The following is a 17,842-nucleotide window of genomic DNA, read 5'->3' as shown; positions in this document are numbered from 1 at the left end:
AGGTCAGTTTCGGGTTGGCCAATAACGGAACCCGAATTGCTACCCATAACCGCGGTTGAGAATGGCCCAATTTGGACATTACAGACCTAAATATAAGAGATTAGCTAGCCCAATTGTACGAGGCCCATTCTACTTTTTAAAATCTGACCCAATTATTGTTCTGACCCTTTAAGCAAAAATTTCCCTTCAACTCCATTCTCCATTTTTTTATTTTTATAAAAATTACAGAGGACAAGGAATTTTGTTAACAATATTATCATTGCTCTTAATCAATCACGTTGGATTGCATTTTTTTTATATATATACAAAGAGAATTTTGTTAATAAAATTGCTGAAAATCGTCCAACACGATCTGATTTGCGTTACAGAAATATATATTAATGGCAGGTTAAACGTGCGCATTTTTTTTTTCGATTGCAATTCTAAACTCAAAAATTGAGACGATTGTCCTCTTCAGTGAATTATTGCTTTTGGGAGAAAACAAAAGGATAGTCAAATGTGAATTGTGAAGTATAATAACGTTGAAGACGTTTATCGGTTTTACTCTCGACAGTCTTTTTAAATTTGGATCCACGAACGAATCAAACAACAATTAGCTTAGCTGACTAGCTTGCATTAGGTGGAGCAGAATTGGATATTCAGTTCAATAGTTCCAGACAACAGTGATTTATGTGGACAAGTTATTTCTTTGCTTGATTGATTGGTAATTCCATTTTCCAAAAAAATTTCACCCTCCAAAACTACATTTTGTGAAAAAAAAAAAATTCACATTAATGAGATTGAATTTAAAACTTTTTAAATTCTCGGATCTCTATACGGGATTGGAAAATACAGCAAATACGTAGTAGTTTTTCTAACATCAAAAACCTCGGAGACATTTTTGGCCGGGTCGTGATCTGGAATCAGATTCTGACATGATATGCGGAACTTCGTCGTCACAAACGCAGGCAAATGGTCAATTTCCACCTCGCTGGCAACTTCGGATGTTGATGGTGGCAAGGCAATGCAATGCGGATCTTGTCAATGAATTAAGTACAAGTACTGATTCTACTGGTGCGTGGAAACGATAACGTATGATGGCATGGACGTGGTAATATTTGCATTTGCATACAGCAATATTTTATGAGATTTTTCCAGATATCTGCATTAATGTACGGACACCTACTGACGGAGAAGAAGATAAAATTTAGAAAGTGGTGGACAGCAATAAGAACAAAAGGATTGGAGACAAAAACGAAAAGGACAACGTCCTCCACCTCTGCTAAATTAATGTGGAGACAAACCTACGGCCCACCGGGTTGTACGGTTGAAAGTATGAGGTGGTCATTTTATTTTATTTTTTTTCAACAATAATAATACTTGTATAATCTACTCTATAGTCTATTCTAATCTAGGGAATGAGGAGAAAGAAGTCACAAATAGTGATTGATGGGAGTCAAAATTCGAACCCTTGACCTCATATCCAAAACCAAGACTTTAAAGTCTTGGTGGTGACCAACAAACCAAAAAGCTATTGGCACAGCGAGTAATTACTTGCTCTTGCAATTTCGCCGGCTATTATTATTGCTATAGTAGCGGAGAAAATATTAACCTATCCCAAACTAAATAACACCATCACCATTGAAGATATGACAACTCATTTGAATTTAAATTTTGCTCATATATCATGCATTCAATTGTAATAGAGTATATATACTGCCAATACATACATATAAGCTTGACTTCCTTTTATATAATATATGTGAAATAAAAAATATGATCAAATAAATAGAAAGATTATTAAAAAAATATGTGTTTGTAATACAAGTACAAACATTAATTATTTCAAATAATCATATATCCAAACACTCTTTGGGTAGTGCTTTAAAAAAAAAAAAAAAGGAGAACTATTGGAGTTATCAAATGAGGTACATTTTCAACTGCATTGATGATGCATCTCATCATCAATTACAAACCTTAACTAACATCTTAGGGCAGTAAAGGGGTTTTTTATAAACGTTTGCTTAGTCAAGGGATTAGACTGTTATTTGATTAAACCTCAAGGTTTGACTGGTAGTTTGGCCAGACCTTAGAGGAGGTAAATGTAATTAACCCTATATCAAAAGGTAATTAATCTCAATTAGAAACCAATCTTTTCAATTCTCTAAAGTCAATGCACACAACTCGATCATCCCTCACGTGCTCAAAGATTGAATAATGAGCATTAGACTATTGTATAGTACAAACAAAATAAGTAATTAGACCCCAACAAATACAATAGTACTAGTTGCATTCCGTTTGTAACGACACAATTAATAGAGGTAGTTAAATAATCTCTGACTCGGTCATTTACTGCCTTCGGCCCATAGGAGGGAGCACACGTTGCACGTTTCCCGTTTAAAAGTAATAAGTATTTTTCCTTATCGTCTACATCAAACAGAAACAGACGTAACCGAATAAGTGCCTTAAATGGCTGCAAAAAACAATTTAAAACTTGACAAAAGTTAGAACTATTTTTTATGCTCCGGATACTAGAATTGGGCTCTGTGTATATCCAAGTGAAAAAACTGTTCAAAATGTCACTCATATTTTGTCAAATAAAATTTTTCATCATTTATTTTTAAAAAGCAAATTTACATCCCTTATAAAATCATATTGATAAAATTTTAACCCAACTTAAATTTTGATTATTTGTTACCTTGAATTCATCACATAACCTGTACATGATATTTTTTTTTAAAAAAAAAATAGAAAGATTAAATTCCATTTGAAGTTCAACAAATATTCACTTTTGCTCCTGAAAAAGTGGATTTGATCTAAATCATATTTATTTTTCTCCTAAAAAATTGGAATCTAGCAAAAACCATATTCATTTTTGCTACTAAAAAAGTGAAATATGATTTTTCTTGTACATAAAAATAAGTGCATATGAGTCATATGATGATTTAGGCTAAAAAGTGGTCGGAAGCTTAAATAGAAATCAGATTTTATTAATTTGAATTTATAAGGGACATAAAATCAATATTTTAAAATGAAATTTTCTAAGAATTCTTACAATAATACTTGTTAACACGTCTAATGTTCGCCTAACCTACTATATATATATATATATATGTATACTAATAATTACTTATTCTTTCATTCATTTATATATTTTTTCTATTTAATCTTATTTATTTTCTTTTGTATTTATTTACTTTTCTTGATTGATCTTATATTTTCAAAAGTATAATATTTGAAATATATTTTATTGAGTGTCCTATGGACACATTAGACAAACCGTATCAAAATTGTGGAAAATGTGATAGATATTTTCAACGATTTTGCTTGACCACTACTGTATCCACCCAACTCAACTCGGACACCCGAACCGGTATAATCTCAGAGTCAGCGGCATCCAGCGGCAGGCCCACAGCTACACCAAGCAGGAAGGATAGAGCAGCAGCCCTCTTTTTTTTTTTTCCTTCAGATTTACAATAAGTCGAACACCTTCAAAGCTCTTCTCGTGGTCTCAGAAAGCTTTGTTGGATTTGGATATATCCGACGTACTACTGTAGCAATTCATATCCTCGATTCATCTGCTCTGCCCATTCTGCCCTCCCCTCCCTCCCTCCCATAACCATCTTTATCTTTCCCAAAGGGAATCATCAAAATCACCACTCCATAATTTTTTTTTTTCGGTCAACTGATTCTTCTTGTAGTCCCAGCTTTGGAGTGGCCGTCAAAATCCCACCGCCAATGGAAGCAGGCGGCAATGCTCCGGCCGACACCAACCCAACCGCCAGAACCAGTGCCAGGGTGGGAGTTCAGATCCAGCAAAGCAGGAGACTACCCGATTTCTTGCAAAGCGTTAATCTGAAGTACGTTAAATTGGGCTACCACTACTTGATCTCTCACTTGTTGACACTTTGTCTGGTTCCCGTGATGATTATCATATTAATTGAAGCTTCCCAAATGAACCCAGATGATATTCGCCAATTATGGCTTCATTTGCAGTATAATCTGGTTTTTGTAATCACTTGTTCGGCCATTTTGGTTTTCGGGTCAACGGTTTATATAATGACCCGGCCAAGGCCGGTTTACTTGGTCGATTATTTTTGTTATCGAGCTCCCGATGAGCTTAAAGCTCCATTTGAGAGTTTTATGGAGCATTCCAGGCTTACTGGGGATTTTGATGAATCATCCCTCCAGTTTCAGAGGAAGATCTTGGAGCGTTCTGGGCTGGGGGATGAGACTTATGTCCCTGAAGCTATGCATTTCGTTCCTCCCCGCCCGTCTATGCAGGCTGCCAGGGAGGAAGCTGAGCAAGTGATGTTTGGGGCATTGGATAATTTGTTTGCCAATACTAATGTTAAGGCCAAGGACATAGGAATTCTTGTTGTCAACTGCAGCTTGTTTAATCCCACGCCTTCGCTTTCGGCTATGATTGTGAATAAGTACAAGTTGAGGGGTAATATTAGGAGCTTTAATTTGGGTGGGATGGGGTGCAGTGCTGGAGTTATCGCGGTTGACCTTGCTAAGGATTTGCTGCAAGTGCATAGGAATACGTATGCTGTGGTAGTAAGTACAGAGAATATTACGCAGAATTGGTATTTTGGTAATAAGAAGGCTATGTTGATACCTAACTGTTTGTTCCGGGTTGGGGGTGCCGCGGTATTGTTGTCTAACAAGTCTGTAGATAGGAGGAGGGCCAAGTATAGGCTCGTCCATGTTGTGAGGACTCATCGGGGTTCGGATGATAAGGCCTTCCGTTGTGTTTATCAGGAGCAGGATGATGCTGGGAAGACGGGGGTTACTTTGTCCAAAGATCTCATGGCTATTGCTGGCGGGGCTCTTAAGACCAATATTACCACTTTGGGTCCTCTCGTGCTGCCAATCAGCGAGCAGCTTCTGTTTTTCGCCACTTTGGTGCTTAAGAAGTTGTTCCAGAAGAATATCAAGCCTTACATCCCTGATTTCAAGCTGGCATTTGATCATTTCTGCATACATGCTGGGGGAAGGGCTGTGATTGATGAGCTGGAGAAGAATCTGCAGTTGCTACCAGAACACGTGGAGGCATCCAGAATGACTCTCCACAGGTTTGGGAACACTTCATCGAGCTCCATTTGGTATGAGCTCGCATACACCGAGGCCAAGGGAAGAATACGCAGGGGCCAACGAATTTGGCAGATTGCATTTGGGAGTGGGTTCAAGTGTAACAGTGCGGTGTGGCAGGCACTCAGGCATGTAAAGCCGGCTCCAAATGGTCCCTGGGAGGATTGCATCGACAGGTACCCCGTCAAAGTTGTTCAATAGCAGCGGAAGAAATCAGTAGATCTTAGCAAATTCAGAGTACTGCCATGCCAACCAGAGACAGTTGTTGGTCTTTAATTTTTGTTCGTTTTGTTCCTCGTGTGATTTCTTGGTCTGAGCGCTGAATATGATAGGGCAGTTTCTGGCCTGCGTCCGCTTTTATTTTTGGTTGAATCAATCAATAGTAGTAGTACCGTTGACACCTGAATTGCTTTGCTAGTCGGGTTGTACTATAATTTACTGCTAGTTCTTTTTATTATTATTATTATTATTATTTAAATCCTTCTTCTTCCCTTCCATCCATGCATGTTTGTGATTAATATATAGATTCACATAATTTTAGGCTCTTGATGCCTCATGCAACCTTTCCTATTCAGCTTCTTTGCCAAGTTTAAAGTCGCCATGAAGCAGTAAATTAGAAACTTTTGGTTCATTTTCAACACAATATTGCCTAAGTAGCCTTCATACATCAATACTCCATCATTATATAATTGCCAAAAGAAATTTGCACGGTCGATGCAGATTATTGCTGCTGCTAAGCCAGATGAGTTCATTCTGTCCAACAACTTACCGCAGACTTTTTCAAAAATATTGGACATCCCAGATTGTGGGATGCTGTCGTTAATGGTTGGTTGGTATTCCTTTGGATGATCACCAGTGGTGGTGAAATGCTCAAATGCTAGGAGCTTTATCGTTAGCGTTCCTTGCACTTTCCAAATAGGAAATGCCAATTTTTGTGGACCACATGAATTTTGATTGATTGAGGGAAAGGAATCAGGCATGTTCTGGAAACAGCCTGTGGACAAAGCTGGAAAGATCAGCGTCGTTTCCAACTTTGCTACCTCCGATGGTAATAGCCGTCTTTTTAAGCCACAATGCTGAATTTGACGATCGGGTTCGATGGTTCTGTTTGACGAGTCCTACCGCCTGCACATGCACATGTATACGCGCAAAATTCTTGAATGTAATTTTTGTTACTGTTTGTAATTTAAATGTGGTTGGATGCAATTTATTTTATTATATTTGAATTCCATCTACTGTCCCATGCACATGCAAAATTCTTGAATGTAATATTTGTTATTTGTAATTTGTGGTTGGATGCAACTCATTTTATTATATTTGAATTCCATCTACTATCACCTTATTTTGATGTTTACAAATTAAACATGCATATATTCAAGAGTTTTTCTATATTCAAGAGTTTTTCTATCGGGTGTGTTATGATCGCTTATTAACACAACTTGCGTCTCACCGAACTTACCATGTATACATACATGTACTAACAATTACTACTTTCTTTTACATCTATACACTTTTCCTAGTTACCCCCTATATTTATATATTTTTTCTAATTAATCTTATATTTCTAAAATTCTAACACTTGAAATACATTTTAACGAATACCCCAGACCGTATATATTGAATACTTATTAGGTATGCCCGCTGCGCGGGTAGGAGGAGTGACTAATTTCCTTCAAATCTATTAGGATTTTGGTCTAGTTTTAGACATAAGTAAATTTGAAAGGTGTGGATCTAAATTTACTAGTTTCAATCCAAATTCTTTCCATTGAGATTGAGATTGAGATGCCGTACAACATTTGTCACCTTGCTTGACCATGAAACTAAAAGTAAAGTTCTTGCGATGCTCCGCTCCATAAGAAGAGAGGACAATTCAGAGTTGTGATGATGAAGTATGACTTCACAACAATTCAGGTGTTTGTGTTTGACTGGCATGAGGCTCATCCTGCTTTTAAAACGTCTCTCTCTTTCTCCCTCAAGCGCAAATCAATGACATGAGCATTGAATTTTATTGTGCATTAAAAAAACAGACTTTTCTGTTAACTAGAAAGGATTGTAATAGTTGTATTGATTTTTTTTTTTTTATGAAAAAAAGAGAAAGGATTGCAATTAATAGTAGCAGAATGTATTTTATTCAAGGACGAAAACGAAGCATATTATTAGCACCGTACTAAGAGGGATACCTACTCGTTCAGATTTGTTTTATATTTGGTCTTGATATTTATTTTTCCTGTGGAGACTTGTAATTTGTCAATTAAAAACTACTATAATTACCAGCTATAAGTAAACCTTTTTGGAGCAATTACCAGTAGATTAGGAAACTTTTTACCAAAAAGGTCAAAAAAGAGATTAGGAAACCAAAAATATCTTTCCTTTTTTTTTTTCCAATTCCTCTTGAATGCCTGTCCAAATCTTCAGTTGTGGATGATATGACAACTCAGAGTTGTGAACGACTGAGCTAAGCCACCACCAAAGTTGGTGGGGTGAGGTCAGGGGATCAAACCCTGCCTCCCATCATTGGCCACAAAATATGGCAAGCTACTTCAAGTGGCTTCCAGACGAGTGCGAGTCCTCTCCGGTTTTCCCTCGACCTCTTCAGGTCTTTCCCTCCTCTTTTCGTAACATAGAATAATTGTAGATTTATCGTATCGACAAAAAAAAAAAAAAAAAAAAACTCAGAGTAGTTGACTTTGAAGTATTATCCTTGTAATTTTTCCATCTTTTAGTCTCTCTCTCCTTTCTGTAGGTATTACCCTATTCTTCATTTTATTGTTCTCTAATTACATAAAAGAATGACAAAATACGAGTTCAAGTCAATGGCATTTTTCTTTTAGAGAACTTATTCTTGGATGATATTATATTGATAGGTTGCAAGTATCCTGTGGAGAGTTGACACCTGCAAGCATATTATTATTTTTTCCAAAATTATTAAAAGAGATGAGGCTACAGTTCCAGTAAATATACTATGGAAAACCAATCCCTCTTAAGTATCTGGTGGAGGGTTGAAGACTTTTTATTCTTGGATGATAGCTTGCAAGTATCCGGTGGAGTATTGAAGCTTGCAAGCATTAAATATCTTACAATATTATTAAGAGAGATGAGGCTACAATTCAACTAAATATGCTATGAGAAACCAATCCCTCTTAAGTACCCAAAAAAAAAAAAAACAACAAAGAAAAGGTCTTGCAACAAACCAAATTTTTGCGACGTATAAACAAATCCTTACCCAGCCAGAGATTTCCGTACTCGTATGATTGCTTAAAATGGCCGTGCCAAAATAATTGGACAGAAATGATTTTTTTTTTCCTCCCGTCTTTCTCATTTCCGCTTTATGGCCTTGTTTTTGCTTGTTTTAGATTTTACATAAGCTTGATTATGGAAAGTAATTATAGAGAATAACGAGAATCAGCAAAAACCGCTTTTTAATACAGCACGAATTTCAACTTTTTCGACAATTAAAAATTATATAATGTTAATGCAAAGGCAAATAGAAATATGGAAAAAAAAACTAATTATTTCGAAATCATAATTTATAATCAGCTACAATAATCAATCGATAAATGAATATGGCACGTCGCTTCTTATAATAAAGACGTGGACCATGTACACGACTATATATTTCTTCAAATTTAGCTTTCACAGAGAGATAGCCAAGGCAAATTATTTCCACGTTTTAGAGATATTAAAAAGAAAAAACTCACTGCCGGAAAGTTCTGATGTTTCCAGGCTCATAAAGATGATAAGGGCTACGCATGCCTTTGGAGAAGGTACAAGCATCTAAATGACAATGCAACCAGTCAATGTGCAAAAAGGACTCACCGCAGTAGCAATGAATTTGAAGAAGCAATTTGCCAAGCATTATTTGTGACTGCTGTAGATCTAAATTTGACACTATAAAGAGGGCATAGTACACAACATAAGAACCGCCCCATATGGATAAGAAGACAACAACAACAACAACAACAAAAAGAAATGAGGAAAGAGGGAAAAATTTTAGCAAAAAAGGAGGAGGAGGAGGAGGAAAAAGTGGTAGAAGAAATGCTGTCATCTGAATAAAAACTGTATCTCCTCTAGCGTTTTTCCTTTTGTCTCAGGAACCCAGAGCGCCACGAACACCAGCGTGAAGGCGCACATGATCGTGAAAAAGGTGAAAGTTCCTGAGGATAAGCAAGAAAGATTTAAAGGACGAAGGTTACAATGATTCATCACGATACTATGTCGAAAACTCCACAGGGTTTCACTCAAATAACCATAGACGACACACTTGATTACCAATTTCTGTCCTAATGCGGTCACATAAGCAATCTTGCATCAGTAATAGTGCAATATGTCGTTCACTATCTGCATAGTTTACCATATTGGCCGTGTGCAACCTTTACCATGTGTGGACTCACCGTAAATTATTACATATAATGCGTTTTTCATAAACCCTGATCGAATTTCTGCTTTTTTTTTTTCGGATGCAACCATGTACCGAGAATGAGCATATATGAATACGTAGAGATGCACGCATATAGAGCGAACAATACTAACCTCCATCACTCCAAGACAACAGCAAAGGGGTAGTCATTGTAATAGCCCAGCCAACCAACCAATTACCTAGCGTAGCTACACTTCCAGCAAGGCCTTTGATTTTGACGGGAAGAATCTGCAATGTTTTTCAGAAGAAAATCAGTCAGACGGTTTTCATGAGGTTGAATTGTGCACGTGCATGTTTTTTCTTTTTCTTTCTTTTTTTGGAGCAAAGGAATAGCTTGTATTAAGATAGAGGACTGAAGTTTACACGGGAGATCTGCTGAAGTACATCATAGACTCTCAAAAGACAGCCAACCTATTCTAAACACTGAATAGGAGGCCCCCATTCAATCGCTAAGTTCTAATTTTCCACCTTCCTAGGATTCTTTCCCCAGGAGAGCACTATGAGACTGAATTGTGTTGGTGGCAGAATCATATAGATCATGCATAATATATTTCTCTGAAGTTAACTCTCTGATTCAAAATGATAGAAGTCGTAACGTATTGAGGATTGTAGGCTTCTACCCTCTGCTATTTTCTTCTGTTTGGAACTAGAAACAAATGACAGGTATAAATTCCCTGCTTAAGAATTTGGTTCGTGCTTGAAAAGTCAATCACTAAAACAAGAAGTATTTCCAATTTATGTTCTCTACTTGCTCTTTGGATTTTCAAGGAAACAAAATAGATGCCCCATCTCAAAACCCAATTGATACAAAGAGCTCTTTTCAGGCTAAGCTTTTCACAGGATAATGTTTCTGCCACCAACTATACGCAGCTCAGTGTTACTCTCTTGTTTCAGAGCTGTAGATGAGCATCCATCTAAAAGAAGTAAAATAGGATATGAGTAGGCAACCCTGAAGCTGACATCTGACTCTGGCAAAGCTACCCAAGGTAGCAAAACACAGCCTCTTGGCCAGTTTTTGAAATAGGAACAACTCTTTGAAGGAGAGACTTAACAGCATATGAAAGGGAAGAGAACCACAGGTCTCTGAAGTTCAGATGCAGGAATGAAAATCTATTCCACACTCCAATAGAAAACTGAAGAAAAGACAGAAAGAAAGGTAGAACAAAGGAATCCCTCAAAGGTGTCTCTTCTGTACAGCTCAGAACAGTAGACATCAAACGGAGATCTGAAGGTCAAGTGCAGTAAAAAGATACTGTATTCTGACAGAAAAGAAGATTTAGGGGGGAAAAAAGGCAAATTACACGACACCTTAGTCCAACTAGAGCTACCACTTTGTTATTTACACTACAATATCTCACGTACAATCAAACTAGAAGATAGATTTCCATGACCATCATCTAAAGTGAGAGAGAAATAAAATAAAACAGCAGTACCTCAGACATTATGAGCCACGGTATGGGCCCGAGTCCAAGAGAAAAAGAAATTATCATCAACTGGAAGAGCAAGGTGGTCAAATCAAAGATTGATCTTGATAGAAATTGATGAAGAATCATTATAAACTTGTTTGAAATTTAGAAGGCATACCACAACACCAACTACAGGTAGGATACTGAATATACTGTAGATGGAAGAATCGTCTGATGCATGATCCTGAAATAGTGGTTAGATAGGGAGAAAAGAATGAAACTATGTAAAGAATACATGATTACATGAATCAGACCATGCACATATTCTTGTTTTCTTTATGACGGCACAAGAAAATTCCTAAGAAAAACGACCTTGATGAAGAATGAAACAGCAACCAGTAGGAGACTAATAGTCATCCCAGAAGAGGAAATCTGCAAAAAAAATTTCCCTTTTGTTAGGTTAAGCAACAAGTTAGAGAGCATATACACAATTATTTTCCACAACTCACGATCAGTAGAAGCCGACGCCCAGTTTTGTCCACCAACCATGTAGCAACAGCAGTTGCAACAACCTAACCAATGTACGTATTTCCTTTTTAGCACATTATTGAATGCTTATATAGGAGTCAGGCGATTTAAAAAAAAAAAAGGAAAGAAAATCCAAGATGACTTTATAAGGAACATCTCAAGTGACAACTAATTTTTCTTACAGTTCCAAAGAAGAACGGCGAGAGTTCGAATCAGAGATCTAATTAATAAGTGACATTATATTTCTGATACAGATTATTATAGCTTACCTGGATAGCACCCACTGCGAATGTTGCAATATTACTCGATGAAATTCCTGTTCACATAGCGTCATAAAATTAAAGCAATTCATTTGATAATTAAGCAAATTATTGTCACTTATTTAAACCAATAACTGAAATATGAGAATCAATTCCTGTGCAAAGCACTTCTTCTGGAAGTTTTGCACCAATATCTAAGGGACAAACACCATGAATGTATAGGAGTTTCAATTGGCTAATAAATAGTGCTGCATCATTTATCTTTTTCATCAACAAGGTTTTCAAAAATTTTACATCAGTTACTAGTGGTGCAGTGTTCAAGTTGGATTAGCAGTTCCAGTTAAGGGTCAACGTTGCTGTCATTTTCCTCAATCACAAGATATAAAGTGTTTGGGGAAAAGAAATAACCAAGTACCAGCTGATTCAAATATGCTAGTGGTATAAAACAGAACACCATTAACCCCAGTTAGCTGTTGCAGCATCAGTAATCCAATTCCCACCTGCCACGAAAAAAGGAAAGAGAAAATTGATAAGACAAGTTCACTATATCATACACAACGTTCCCATTCAGCAAATCTACAGTAAAGCCTAAACAAGAGAAAATTGAAAAAAAGTCAGCAGAAAAATTAAAATACCATTAGAGGGAACCAGTATCTCTTCTGTTTGAAATCGCCAAAACGAATAGTTGTTCTTCTGCTTGTTGATGCTACAGATCGCTACAAATAATTGAAAAAAATTAGGGGGAAAACTACTACTCAAAAGACACTAATAATGTGCATAACAAAGAAAGTAACTTCAGAATACTACCTTCAACAGATTCTAATACTAATGCTGATTTCAACATAGGACTTATGAAAAATACTCATGGTCCCTGCTGCCCCTAACAACAGTTTGTCTCCTTTTCCCTCCCTTAAAACAAAAATTGCAACATAGCACCAGTTTAAGAATAATTCACGAAATTTTACCTTGATTTCATTTACTTCAAGGGAAATATCTGCATCAAAACCCCGAAGAACTTGCAAAGAAACTTCAAAATCATCAGTCATTCCCATCTTTGCCTGTGTAGTGCAAATTCTGCATTAATCGCTTTAGTGGTGCATTTAACAAGAAATCAGGGGGGAAGAAGTAATTCCATGATGCTCACCAACCATCGAGGGGACTCCGGGATGAAAAATAGGCCAGGTATCAATATTAGACAAGGCAATATTCCTGTTGAAAGACAATAACAGTAAGTTGCCTGAGGGACTGCCAAAGTGACAACAGCAACAACGGATGTTAAAGGTGGAGAATAGTTTTGCTAATTCGCATGAAAATGGCCACTTGTCAGTGCATCTCATGCAAAAGGTCAATGCATTCTATGAATTCTAAAGCATCCCGTTAAATTTTTTTTCCTTGATCAATACTTGCACACAAACCACCCTAGCCCTTTTAGGAACACTATATACATACAGAGAGTGAAAACCAAAGAGAGATCACAACACAAATTGACTGCATTTGATTGCTAGATAATCTGTCTAGATCAGAAACTAAATAAAGCACGATAGAAGTACAACGAATTTCCGAAATGAATTCCCCGATTTCAGTAGTCATTGGCCAATTCTTGTTTCTAACTACACAAATTTACAACATGTTCTTTCTGACAACAGCTAGATTATCTGTTGGTTGATTTATGCATGGTGAGATTTAACTTCAAATATATAGGAGCATTCTTATAAAGCAAATCACATTTGAGCACCTTATTATAATCACTATTGCTGCCCAGAATGTTATAAGGTCTCTCACGACCATAAGTACAATCACTTTTTTCTCAGCATTCAGTTCTGGCTAACCAGTCATCGCAGAAAGGAGGAGGTATGCAGGAATTGCCTTAGTTTCTGTGTTGCAATTTAGTAACAAATGCTAGCAGTCTGTCAAAGATTTGAGAACTGGTGTTTCTCTGGAAAATATGTTTTCTTTCTCTTCTAGCCACCTGCTGTTATTAGTGCCTAACAGATAAGTTATATCCTTGTCAAAATGAGCATTATTAGGTAAAAATGTACAACAAAATCAACATATCTTTGTCCTGGTGAATAAAAAGATAAAGTGTTACACGCTTTCATGTCCAAAACAGTAAACTGTAAAAACTGCAACACACGGGAAGGATATGCATAAATTGATATAGCAATGAAAAGATCTCAAGAGGATTACCCAGAACAGCAAGCACTCTCCAACTGCAAAAAAGTCCCAGCAGATAAGCCAGCATAATACCAATTGTGACAGCAAGCTATATCGACAAAAACAACAGGGCTTAATTTATCTCAACAGCATCTCCGTGCACGCAAGACCTATAGTTTAAGAGGACCTTGATAAACTTAGCCAACCTGGTTCACCGATCCCAATCCCCCTCTCATGTTCTGAGGGGCTATCTCTGCGATGTATACAGGCACCTAAAAAAGAAACAAGATATGCGTGAAGACTGGTTCAGTTTCTGACAGCTTAGATTAGGAGCTAAAGCTGAAAAGTGCAGTCTTTACAGTGTACGAGATTATTCCGACGCCAAATCCTTCCAATAACCTTCCCATATACAAAAATGATGCATCCTAAACATGGTAAGAGAAATAAAAAAGGATTAACTTAACTTCCAGGATCAGCAAAGAAATCAAATGTCGTTGCAAACCCAGAAAAACAAGAAAGATTTACCCTTGCAAATGAAATGGCAAGCCAACCAATGATATTGGGTATGGCAGCGATCATCAAAGACTGCAATTTAACAGGAAAATAAGGATTATTCCTGAAACGAAGCGCAGCTTGCCTCCCTCCGCTTCCTAAGAAGAGAGAAGAAACAAAAGCAACCACGACAAACAACAACACAGTGCTACAAAAGCAACAGTTATACCCCTTTTCGCCCAATGTAATCCGCAATCTGACCGCTACATATTGCCCCAACCATCGCTCCGACATTCGATAAAGAACCAAAAAGAGAGAACTGTCCCCCAAAATTGTTGGAGTCAGTAACATTTCTTTCAAAATCTCAAAATGGTATCACAGCAGAAGTATTGCGCATTCTAACCTCTGACACAGTGAGGCCAAGATCCTTTGTGATAGCATTTTGCGTGGGCGAAGAATAACCAGCCTTCATCATAGTAATAAACATTCACTAGTCAAGCAAGTAATTCAGACAGATAAACAATATTATAGGACAAAACAATGCCAACGAATCAAAAGAAAAGTTAACCCCAGCCTTGTGCAAGATTTGAACTTTTCATCAAACCTCATTTCGTTTTCTAATCTATGTTTCCTTAACATCAGATTGTTACGTACTAATCCACATCCGCAGTTGGCAACCCACAGGATTCTTCACTTGGGCAGCAAAAAGAAGTACAACAACAATAAAAGGAAAGACAGATTGAAACAAGTAGAGAAAGGTAAATGGTAAGTAAAGTAGTAATACAGTGAAACCGAACTGGATAGGCCCCAAAGCAACGATCAAGACACAAGCTACAACAGAAATTGAGCTGTCCCTAATAGCCTGAGATGACCCCATCATGCTAGACTGGCGAGAACCCATTCTGTACCAACTCCCAGTATGCAAAAATGGCTTCCTAATATCCCCTCTTCCATCGTCACTCTCTTCTCTGAAACTCATTCTTGTGCTTCTTCAACTATCGACCAAAGAACTCAACAACACAAGTCAACCTAGAAAGCAATAACAAGAAATATTTGTGTGTGGCTGTAAAGCTGTAGGATTATTAGGAGTAGAGGAATTGTCACTGGAGTTGAATTTCAGGTGGGTGGGGGAGAGTTGAAAGATACATGTACAGTTGAGTTGGAGGAGGAGAAGCGTGAAGGAATTTTTGGTTGAACTGATAAACATGAAGGATATACTTGTAATTTCAGATACCGGCCGTGAGTCAAGACTCGAGAGCGCCTGGGTGGCTATTTTTGTTGTGATGCGTCGTCGTGTCTGTATCTCACGCATCATGAGTCATGATTTGATTTGATTTGATTTATTGGCCTTTAATACAAACAGGGGTTAGGGGGCTTCTTTCAATTTTTTCCTTAGACGCCTAAAAATTATTTAACACAAGAATCGTGCAACTAGTCATCTCCAAGAAATGAAGGAAGCAAAACCAAAAACCAACTGGAGTGTATTTTTTTTAAATAAAAGAACATAGAAATAAAAGAAATAATAATATTATAGCGCTTCTTTACGACGAGTTGTGATGTATGTCAGATAAAAATATTCATGAACAATGTATTCAACTTTGCTTACTCGAATTAATGGGGTAAAACACAGTAATTACAAAAATTAAAAGCAAAGGAAGTTGGTGGAAAAAAGATGGGATTGATCATTATTCAAAAAGAAATTAAAATTTTAAAAGTTGATTAAATAAATTGTGAAATATGTACACGTGACAAAAAGACACAGAGCTTACACGGTGTAAAACACTAGAGCAGTCAAATAAAATATCACATATGATATGATATATGATATCATAGGTTGATTGAAAGTTATGATAAATGTATTGAATTTTAGAAAGAGTGAAAAGTATGCAAATGTTAGTAATAGCCCTTTGTGCTGTGGTGGGAGAGTGTTTGGACTCAAACACAAGATCTGGCTAGCAAAGACTCAGGATTTTGAAATAATCTGCAACAGATTTTAAGCTGATTAAGTACGTGTGGATCCTTGAAGCCTAACCCAACCCAATCCTTAAACCATGTTTACTTGTGGATTTTGGGCTTTCTCTTCTTATTAGTTTTAGGAAAATAGGAATGTTGTAGTCATTATAATTTTGAAAGTTACATGATATGCCTAAACAGGCTCTGGTTGCTAAGGAGGAATGACAGTGTGGTATATAAAACCAAATACTAACAGACCAAATTAAGAATCAAAATTGTGAAGCATCCGGCAGCCTCACCAAACACAGACAGTTAGGGGTGGCAATTCGGGTCCAAATCAGGTTGGCGGGTCGGGTTCGGGTCAACCCGCCAGAAAATCTGTTGACCCGAACCCGACCCGCCAACCCGTGACGGGTCAGGTATGCTGACCCGAACCCGAAAATTTCAGGTTGACGGGTTGGCGGGTCGACCCGAAATGACCCGAAACTTAATTTTAATTTATTAATTTATCACTGTAATTTCTAATAAAATCAATTTCTCACAAAACTAATTACATAATCAAGTAATAAAAATTTAAATAAGTAATTCCAAACCAAATCTAAAATAAATTAAACACCGTAAAAGTGTTTTATCCCAAACAAAATATAAAATAAATTAAAACAGTATAAAAGTAAAAAATAATATAATATATTATTTGTCCAAATATAATTATTTCAACTTCATACAACTTAAATAAATTCATTTATGATTAAGTAATTAATGCCTTTGAAAAAAAGAATAACTTAGGTTAGTTAGATAAAATTATTTTTATATTTATTAAATTATTTTTAATTCGTAAACGGGTCATATCGGGTCATATCAGGTCACCACGGGTTGACCCGAAATCGACCTGTTTTCTTTTCGGGTTCCTCGGGTCCAACCCGATTCTGACCCGAATTCCCAAAACCTCAACCCAAACCCATTAATTTCGTGTTAGGTTCGTGTCGTGTTTTCAGGTCGTGTCGAAAATTGCCACCCCTACAGACAGTCATCATCCCACAACTCGTTCTCATATAGTGCGCAATTCCGCCTCTAATTTGTTGATCCCATGACTCGTTCTCATTATATATATCATCCCATGAATAGGAATGGCAATCGGGACGGGTGCTCGTGAAACGCGGCGAGAGGTGGAGGGGGAGGGGCATTTTTCCCTTTATAAAATGGGGCGGGGAAGTATAATCCCGTCCCATATGTATGTGTATAATTTTGAAAAAAAATTAAAAATGTTTTGAGCTTTGTTAGAAATTTAGGAAATAAATAAACATAGCGCCATCAAATGGTAGAATATGGATTAACGTATGGCATATGCCACTTTTGTAGTTTGATATTTTTGTTAGGAAGCCTCAGCTGCAAAATTTTGGACGATCAAATCAAAATTTCACGGTTTATATATAGTTCTGATACCCATCTTCTAATATGTGGACAGTGAAATTGAGATGTCAAATGATCCATTTACGTCTCATCTAATTCTAGATGACTTGGGAATCTCAGAATGTATATATGTCTAAATAAATCAGACG

The 17,842-nt window shown here is 36.9% G+C and overlaps 2 protein-coding genes across 2 annotated transcripts; one reads left to right on the top strand and one right to left on the bottom strand.

Annotated features, from left to right (window-relative positions):
• Positions 1–3,419: 3,419 nt before the first annotated feature.
• Positions 3,420–5,554, top strand: LOC113749420 (3-ketoacyl-CoA synthase 4). Its single transcript, XM_027293155.1, has one exon. The coding sequence runs from the start codon at positions 3,718–3,720 to the stop codon at positions 5,272–5,274; it is 1,557 nt and encodes a 518-aa protein (XP_027148956.1). The 5' UTR covers positions 3,420–3,717; the 3' UTR covers positions 5,275–5,554.
• Positions 5,555–8,871: 3,317 nt separating this feature from the next.
• Positions 8,872–15,483, bottom strand: LOC113749421 (sugar transporter ERD6-like 6). Its single transcript, XM_027293156.1, has 18 exons — positions 15,115–15,483; positions 14,734–14,796; positions 14,560–14,649; positions 14,364–14,423; positions 14,198–14,263; positions 14,045–14,110; positions 13,872–13,947; positions 12,829–12,893; positions 12,650–12,742; positions 12,320–12,400; positions 12,100–12,184; positions 11,694–11,740; positions 11,406–11,468; positions 11,269–11,328; positions 11,075–11,140; positions 10,924–10,983; positions 9,604–9,718; positions 8,872–9,227 (listed from the first exon to the last, which is right to left on the bottom strand). The coding sequence occupies exons 1-18, from the start codon at positions 15,307–15,309 to the stop codon at positions 9,115–9,117; spliced, it is 1,464 nt and encodes a 487-aa protein (XP_027148957.1). The 5' UTR covers positions 15,310–15,483; the 3' UTR covers positions 8,872–9,114.
• Positions 15,484–17,842: the final 2,359 nt, after the last annotated feature.

The sequence above is a fragment of the Coffea eugenioides genome, chromosome 10, assembly GCF_003713205.1.
Source record: "Coffea eugenioides isolate CCC68of chromosome 10, Ceug_1.0, whole genome shotgun sequence".
Taxonomy (NCBI): domain Eukaryota; kingdom Viridiplantae; phylum Streptophyta; class Magnoliopsida; order Gentianales; family Rubiaceae; genus Coffea; species Coffea eugenioides.
The sequence above is the reverse complement of the archived record's forward strand: the minus strand, read 5'-3'. Positions and strand labels throughout refer to the sequence as shown.

Excerpts from the sequence above, each read along its gene's own strand:
- LOC113749420 (XM_027293155.1), top strand. The coding sequence starts at position 3,718 with ATGGAAGCAGGCGGCAATGCTCCGGCCGACACCAACCCAACCGCCAGA.
- LOC113749421 (XM_027293156.1), bottom strand. The coding sequence starts at position 15,309 with ATGAGTTTCAGAGAAGAGAGTGACGATGGAAGAGGGGATATTAGGAAG. Across the intron at positions 11,469-11,693 it reads TCGCAGTGGGTGCTATCCAG|GTTGTTGCAACTGCTGTTGC; the intron begins GTAAGCTATAAT and ends TACATTGGTTAG. Across the intron at positions 9,719-10,923 it reads CGTGGCTCATAATGTCTGAG|ATTCTTCCCGTCAAAATCAA; the intron begins GTACTGCTGTTT and ends AAAACATTGCAG.